Raw genomic sequence first — 8,892 nt, 5'->3', positions numbered from 1 at the left:
AAACAGCTTCTGTTAGAGGTCCCTAGGTCCAGACTGAAACAGCTTCTGTTAGAGGTCCCTAGGTCAAGACTTAAACAGTGGGGCGACCGTCGTTTGCCGTCGCTGCTCCCAGACTGTGGAACAAACTACCCCCTGACATCCGCACCACTACTGACCTCAGCCTTTTTAAAACGAAGCTTAAGACCCACTTTTTTAAATTAGTATTTAATTCTGACTAGGGCAATACTGTTTCTTAGGTGTCCTCCTTCTGCCTGCTCCTTTCTATGCATTTCTGGAAGGCTTTTAATGTCCTGCAGCGCTGCACCACTACAGCACTTTTAATTGTATCTACATGTTTTGTATGTGTTATGCATTGTTTTATGGCTTTGTTGAAAAGCACTTTGGGTACCTTTCGGCTGTTGTAAAGGGCTATACAAATAAACTTGATTTGATTTGATTTAAAGGCAGTTGCTGAGTCTATGCATAGTAAGACATCTTTTGCTTTGACTATACACAGTTTAGAACATAAAATTATGATAGACTTACCATCACCTTTTCCAGGAGGTGTTTTGACAGGATTATTGACTTGGCCACCAGGATTGGCAGGTTTAGGACCACCACCATTATGATTTCCAGGCCAGCCAGGGCCACCTGGGTTACTGCTTTGTTGACCTAAAACCAAAGACAAGATAACATTTGTGCAGGAGAGGTTGAGTGTAAAGTAAAAATGTAAGCTTCTAAAGTAATCATGCTAAGCCTTATTAGTCATTGTAGACAAGTAAAGAAGTGGGACTGAATAGCAGTAGAGCTCGCTAATCAGAAATCTGGAATTAAATTATTTTAATGACTTAAAGGCAGTTGCTGAGTCTTTGCATAGTAAGACATCTTTTTCTTTGACTATACACAGTTTAGAAAATAAACTTATGGTAGACTTATCATTACCTTTTCCAGGAGGCGTTTTGACAGGATTATTTACTTGGCCACCAGGATTGGCAGGTCCAGGTTCGACAGGTCTAGGACCACCACCATGAGGATGTTTTCCAGGCCAGCCAGGGCCACCTGGGTTATTGCTTTGTTGACCTGAAACCAAAGACAAGATAACATTTGGTGCAGTAGAGGTGGAGTGTAAAGTAAAAATTCAAGCTTCTGATGTAATCATGCCAAACTTTAATAAGTCAGTGTAGACAAGAAAAGAAGTGGAACTAAGTAGCGGTAGAGTTTGCTAATTAGAAATCTGGAATAGAATTATCCTAATGACTAAAAGGAAGTTGCTGAGTCTTTGCATAGTAAGACATATTTTGCTTTGACTATGCACAGTTTAGAAAATAAAACTGTGAGAGACTTACCATCACCTTTTCCAGGAGGTCTGTTGACAGGATAATTGACTTGGCCACCAGGATTGGCAGGTTTAGGACCACCACCATGAGGATGTCCAGGCCAGCCAGGGCCACCTGGGTTACTGCTTTGTTGACCTTAAACCAAAGACAAGATAACATTTGTGCAGTAGGAGTTGAGTCCATCCCTCCATCTCTATCTTCATCTGCCTCTCCGGTATTGGGTTGCGGGGGCAGCAGCTCCAGCAGGGAACCCCAAACTCCCCTTTCCCAAACCACATTTACCAGCTCCGACTGGGGGATCCCAAGGCGTTCCCAGGCCATGTTGGAGATGTTATCTCTCCACCTAGTCCTGGATCTTCCCCAAGTCCTCCTCCCAGCTGGACGTGCCTGGACCAAATCCCTAGAGATCTCCCCAGGAGGCATCCTTACCAGATGCCCAAACCAACTCAACTGGCTCCTTTTGACTCAAAGGACCGAAGGCTCTACTCCTAGCTTCTCACGGATGACTGAGCTTCTCACCAGATCTCTACCCGAGCCACCCTCCTGAGGAAACCCATTTCGGCCGCTTATAGCCTAGATCTCGTTCTTTCGGTCATGACACAGCCTTCATGACCATAGGTGAGGGTAGGAACAAACACTGACCGGTAGATCAAAAGCTTTGCCTTCTGGCTCAGCTCCCTTTTTGTCACAATGGTGGGATGAACGGTAATACCACAGTTATTGCTTTGGTCATACAAAGATTGAATGAACCTGAGAAGGGACCCCCTCACACAATACTCCCGCAGCACCTCCCGCAGTATCTCCCGGGGAACCTGGTCATATGCCTTCTCCAGATCCCCAAAAGACATGTAGACTGGCTGGGCATATTCCCAGGCTCCCTCCAGTATCCTTGTGAGAGTGAAGACCTGAACTGTTTTTCCACAAAAAGGACAGAATCCGCATTGTTCCTCTTCAACTCGAGGCTCGACTATTGGCCAACCCCTCCTTTCCAGCACCTTGGAGTAGACTTCACCAGGGGGCTAAGAAGTGTGATACCCCTGTCACCTTTTTGAAGAGGGGAACCACCAACCCGGTCTGCCACTCCTTAGGAACTGTCCCAGACCTCCACGCAATTTTAAAGAGGCGTGTTAACCAAGAGTTTTTAGCGTTTCTGGACAGATCTTATCAATCCCTGGGGCATTGCCACTGTGGAGTTGCTTGACTACCTCAGAGACTTCCACCAGGGAAATTGACGACCACCCGTCAACATCCTCCAGCTCTGCCTCTACCACAGAGGACGTGTCAGCTGGATTTAGGAGTTCCTTAAAGTGCTCCTTCCACCGCTCTATTACCTTCTCAGTTGAGGTCAACAGCGTCCATCATTGCTGTAAACAGCTTGGATGACCATGAACAGCTTGGATGACCAGAACTGGTTGGTGGATATTACCCTTTGGGGTCAGAACACTTGGCAAAACCATTGTCAGTTTACACCGGTCGTCATACATCTTCGAATGCAAGTTAAAACTCTACCATACAAAGCCATCTATCAACAACATCCATAAATGCCGCCGGCTTCTCTTAGCCCGAGCACATCTAAGATGGATTGATGCAAAGTGGAAAAGTGTGCTGTGGTGTGACGAGTCCACGTTTCAAATTTCTTTTGGATATCATTGACATTATGTCCTCCGGGCCATGGGGAAAAGGAAAATCTAGATTGTTACCAGCACTAAATTAAAAAGCAACCATCTGTGACAGTATGGGGGTGTGTTAGTGCCCGTGGCATGGGTACCTGGCATGGCTGGGAAGGCACCATTAATACCAAAAGGTACATACAGGTTTTGGAGCAACATATGCCGCCATCCAAGCAACGTCTTTTTCAGGGACGTCCCTGCTCACTTCAGCAAGACAATGCCAAGCCACATTCTGTACATGTAACAACAGTGTGTCTTCATAGTACAAGACAGCGGGTAGTAGAATGACCTGCTTGCAGTCCAGACCTGTCTCCCATTGAAATTCTTTGGGGCATTGTATGAAGCACAAAAGACAAGAACAGAGACCCCAGACTGTTGAGCTACTGAAGTTGTACATCAAGAATGGGAAAATACTTCAGCTACAAAGCTTCAATAAATAGTGTCCTTCGTTCCAAATGATTATTGGGTGTTGTTAAAAGGAAAAATGATGTAACACAGTAGTAAACATGCCTCTGCCCTAACTTATCTTGCTGAGCATAATGTGTTAGTGTACACAAGTAAAGAAGTGGAACAAACAAAGACAAGATAATACTTGTGCTGTAGGGGTTGAGTGTTAAGTAAAAATTCAAGCTTCTGAACTACTCATGCTAAGCTTTATAAGTCAGTGTAGACAAGTAAAGAAGTGGAACTGAGTAGCATTAGAGATTGTTAATCAGAAATCTGGAAAGAATTACCTTAATGACCTAAAGGCAGTTGCTGAGACTTTGCATATAGTGCATAATCTTTGGATAGTGAGACAACGTTACTCTGGGCTTTACACAGGAGAGCAAAGCTTTTAAAGACTGTTTGGAGACTCACCATCACCAGGTCCAGGACCACCAACTTGAGAATTTTGGTCAAGCCATCCAGGGACATCTGGGTTACTGCTTTGTTGACCTGAAACCGAAGACAAGATAATACTTGTGCAGTAGGGGTTGAGTGTAAAGTAAAAATTCAAGCTTCTGAACTACTCATGCTAAGCTTTATAAGTCAGTGTAGACAAGTAAATAAGTGGAACTGAGTAGCAGTAGAGATTTTTAATCAGAAATCTGGAATTAAAATTACCATAATGACTTAAAGGCAGTTGCTGAGTCTTTGCATAGTAATAGTGCATAATCTTTGGATAATGAGACAACGTCACTCTGGGCTGTACACAGGACAGCAAAGCTTTTAAAGATTGTTTGGAGACTTACCATCACCAGGTCCAGGAGGCATTTCGGCAGTTCCAGGACCACCACCTGGAGCATATTGGTCAAGCCATCCAGTGACACCTGGGTTACTGCTTTGTTGACCTGAAACCAAAGACAAGATAATACTTGTGCAGTAGGGGTTGAGTGTAAAGTATAAATTCAAGCTGTTGATGTAATCATGCTAAGCTTTATAAGTCATTGTAGACAAGTAAATAAGTGGAACCGAGTAGCAGTAGAGATTGTTAATCAGAAATCTGGAATGAAATTATCTTAATGACTTAAAGGCAATTGCTGAGTCTTTGCATAGTAATAGTGCATAATCTTTGGATAGTGAGACAACTTCCCTCTGGGCTGTACACAGGACAGCAAAGCTTTTAAAGATTGTTTGGAGACTTACCATCACCAGGTCCAGGAGGCATTTCGGCAGTTCCAGGACCACCGCCTGGAGCATATTGGTCAAGCCATCCAGTGACACCTGGGTTACTGCTTTGTTGACCTGAAACCAAAGACAAGATAATACTTGTGCAGTAGGGGTTGAGTGTAAAGTATAAATTCAAGCTGTTGATGTAATCATGCTAAGCTTTATAAGTCATTGTAGACAAGTAAAGAAGTGGAACCGAGTAGCAGTAGAGATTGTTAATCAGAAATCTGGAATAAAATTATCTTAATGACTTAAAGGCAATTGCTGAGTCTTTGCATAGTAATAGTGCATAATCTTTGGATAGTGAGACAACTTCCCTCTGGGCTGTACACAGGACAGCAAAGCTTTTAAAGATTGTTTGGAGACTTACCATCACCAGGTCCAGGAGGCATTTCGGCAGTTCCAGGACCACCGCCTGGAGCATATTGGTCAAGCCATCCAGTGACACCTGGGTTACTGCTTTGTTGACCTGAAACCAAAGACAAGATAATACTTGTGCAGTAGGGGTTGAGTGTAAAGTATAAATTCAAGCTGTTGATGTAATCATGCTAAGCTTTATAAGTCATTGTAGACAAGTAAAGAAGTGGAACCGAGTAGCAGTAGAGCTTGCTAATCAGAAATCTGCAATAAAATTGTATTAATGACTTAAAGGCAGTTGCTGAGTCTTTGCATAGTAAGACATCTTTTACTTTGACCACACACAGTTTAGAAAATAAAACTTGGGTAGACTTATCATCACCTTTTCCAGGAGTTGTTTTGACAGGATATTTGACTTGGCCACCAGAGTTGGGGTTTCCAGGTTTGGCAGGTACAGGACCATCATCAAAAAGACCAATTGTGCCCCAAACTGGGAAAACTGGGTTACTGCTTTGTTGATCTGAAACCGAAGACAAGGTAACATTTGTGCAGGAGGGGTCGAGTGTAAAGTAAAAATTCAAGCTTCTGAACTTCTAATGCTAAGCTTTATAAGTCAGTTTAGACAAGAAGTAGAACCGAGTAGCAGTAGAGCTTGCTAATCAGAAATCTGGAATAAAATTCTCTTAAATGCAGTTGCTGAGTCTTTATATAGGAAGACATCTTTTGCTTTGACAATACACAGGAGAGTTTTGAAAACAAAACTGGGAGAGACTTACCATCACCAGGTCCAGTAGGATAATTGAATTGGCCACCAGAGGTGGGGGTTGCAGGTTTGGCAGGTCCAGGTCCTGAAAATAAAAGACAAGACAACATTTGTGCAGTAGGGCATGAGTGTAAAGTAAAATCTCTAGATTCTGAACTACTCATTCCACCTTTATAAGTCAGTGTAGACAATAAGTGTAACTGAGCAGTAATACACCTTGCCAGTAAGAACTTTGCAGAATACAATTGTCTCGCGACTTGGAGGTGACTTGGGCTGTACACAGGACAGCAATGCTTATATAGATTGTAGACTTACCACCACCTGTTGCATAATGCTTTTTGGCATGATTAGAGAATCTTTCCCGAGACTTGGAGCCTGGAGGAACAATGCCTGTGTCAGGGCTTGTTAACCTCAAACCAAAGACAAGACAACATTTGTGCAGGAGGGGTCGAGTATAAAGTAAAAATTCAAGCTTCTGAACTGACCAAACCAGCTTTATAAGTCAGTGTAGCGCTGCCATCTCTACCTACACAGACAACACACAATATCAGAGACCGGACCGTGGTCGGCCAACAACGGTAGCTCAACGACACTGGAACTGCATTATTCCGGCTCTACCTAGCCTCCGTTTCTACCCTGGAGGCAGCGACAACCAAGCCTCCGGCATTTCCGGGTCTCCCGCCAGCGTTGGTCTTGGCCAGCACCGTCACGCATGACGTCACAGGGCCTCGCCAGCTACAGCACGCATCACCACCTGGTGGGGGTCAGATCGTATTTCCCGAGGATCTGCTCCCTCTGTGTCTGTCATGTCTCAGGTGATCTCTGCCTTCTGTTCATCCCGGTGTTGGCAGGCTTCACAAAATTCCTGCAATTACATCCCTTCATCCCTTCCTTTAGCCAATCCCAGGAAGAGGGTAGGCCTCTCCCCTCTATGCAGAGCTCCTAAGGCACCATTTTGATGCTATCAAGTTGTCACCCACCTGTCTGTCATGTCTCAGACGATCTCTGCCTTTTCCTCCCTGTGTTCACAGGTTTCACCCCTTGCACGTACTGTACATCCTTACTTCCTTTATCCCTTCCTCTACCCTTCCTTCTTCTGTTCCTGGCCAATCGACTTCTGCTCCCTCCCTTTCCAAGATGGCCGCACTGCAATTCCAGTGCCACATCCAGCAACTCAAAGGGACCTACCTAACATAGTGCTTGACGATCCTCAGCCTTCTTCCCCCATTCCCCCCTCCCCAGCTACACCCCTATATCTTTCTTAATAATCCTGGACTTCCTTGTGTACTCCACCTCCTCAACGGTTTTCTTGTCACTCTTCCATCCTCACCTCCTCACTTAGGGTCTTATTAATGCTTTCCACAATCCCGCCATTCTTCTCTGCATTGACCAAACCTCTGGGCCTAGCACCGCCATTGATTTCTTGGGCATTAACCCTATTCATTGTCATTCCAGAAGTTGCGGCCCTTGGAGTAAGTGCAACACATCATTCTGCCCCTGTCAAACTTTCTTCTTGCTGTCAGATGAAACCAAGCGCCTGTAATTCTTATTCTTTTCTAACTTTTTTTTAAAGCTGCTGCCATCCCCTCTCTCCATGTTAGTGTCGTCTTGGACAGGGCGTGCAAATGCGCTTGTGGCAGCTTTTCCTGGCTTCTTGAAACAGCATTTACTTTTTCTATGAGGACTTTGACATTCAGCTGTACACTGATGCAGCTACATCCGTGGGTTTTGGCGGATACTACGGGGGGAGATGGTTCGCTTCTGCTCAGCTCTTGCAATTCTGTGATTGGGCACAGAGTCCGGGTCTCCTTCGTCAGCGCTCCATGAACTATACCTTATTGTTGTGGCCGCCATTCTTTGGGGACAAGAATGGTCAAAATGTCCATACTAATTCACTCCAACAACACAGTAGTTGTAAACATCTTAAATAAAGAAATTCAGACACTTACAACTAACACACCAGCTGAGAAAGCTTTCTTAGGCCTCACAAGACGCCATCATCAACAGTCTTGCCCCAACTCTCTCTGAACTGAACTGGCTGGAACTGCTTTAAGGCACATCAAGCCACATATTGGTGCCTTTCCCTCTTAGCACCGACTTCATCTGTCTATAATCTTTCTAGTCACCCCAGTTAATCAGACATCACCATACACACCACAAATTTTCAGATCAGTCGGAAGTTTATTTACTACTTTGAATCTGAATTCCTTGAGGGCAAATGATGAGTCTTTGGATATTGAGACAACTTCCCTCTGGGCTGTACACAGGTAAGCAAAGCTTATAAAGATTGTTTGGAGACTTACCATCACCTTTTCCAGGTTTGCCAGGATTATTGCCTTGGCCACCAGGTTTGCCAGGGCCAGGACCACCACCAGGATGAGGATGTCCAGGCCAGGGAGGGCCACCTGGGTTATTGCTTTGTTGACCTGAAACCAAAGACAAGATAACATTTGTGCAGGAGGGGTTGAGTGTAAAGTTAAAATTCAAGCTTCTAATGTAATCTGGCTAAGCTTTATAAGTCATTGTAGACAAGTAAAGAAGTGGAACTGAGTAGCAGAAGAGCTCGCTAATCAGAAATCTGGAATAAAATTAACCTAATGACTTGAAGGCAGTTGCTGAGTCTTTGCATAGTAAGACATATTTTACTTTGACTATACACAGTTTAGAAGATAAAATTATGGTAGACTTACCATCACCTTTTCCAGGATTATTGCCTTGGCCACCAGGATTGCCAGGTCTAGGACCACCACCAGGATGAGGATTTCCAGGCCAGCCAGGGCCACCTGGGTTACTGCTTTGTTGACCTGAAACCAAAGACAAGATAACATTTGTGCAGGAGGGGTTGAGTGTAAAGTTAAAATTCAAGCTTCTAAAGTAATCTGGCTAAGCTTTATAAGTCATTGTAGACAAGTAAAGAAGTGGAACTGAGTAGCAGAAGAGCTCGCTAATCAGAAATCTGGAATAAAATTAACTTAATGACTTGAAGGCAGTTGCTGAGTCTTTGCATAGTAAGACATATTTTACTTTGATTATACAAAGTTTAGAAAATAAAATTATGGTAGACTTACCATCACCTTTTCCAGGTTTGCCAGGATTATTTCCTTGGCCACCAGGATTGCCAGGTCTAGGACCACCA

General features: G+C 44.2%; 1 protein-coding gene across 1 annotated transcript; it reads right to left on the bottom strand.

Moving 5' to 3' along the window:
• Positions 1-525: 525 nt before the first annotated feature.
• Positions 526-8,411, bottom strand: LOC117940196 (translation initiation factor IF-2-like; the record flags this gene model as incomplete). The annotated part of the gene is made up of 7 exons (XM_034865551.1): positions 8,123-8,411; positions 5,770-5,841; positions 5,376-5,513; positions 4,219-4,327; positions 1,326-1,451; positions 922-1,059; positions 526-651 (listed from the first exon to the last, which is right to left on the bottom strand). Coding segments are annotated over exons 1-7 (793 nt in total), but the record flags the coding sequence as incomplete, so codon positions are not given.
• Between the last annotated feature and the right edge of the window lie 481 nt (positions 8,412-8,892).

This window comes from Etheostoma cragini, unplaced genomic scaffold (assembly GCF_013103735.1).
Source record: "Etheostoma cragini isolate CJK2018 unplaced genomic scaffold, CSU_Ecrag_1.0 ScbMSFa_1893, whole genome shotgun sequence".
In the NCBI taxonomy this organism is placed as follows: Eukaryota; Metazoa; Chordata; class Actinopteri; order Perciformes; family Percidae; genus Etheostoma; species Etheostoma cragini.
This window is presented reverse-complemented; position numbering and strand designations above follow the sequence as displayed.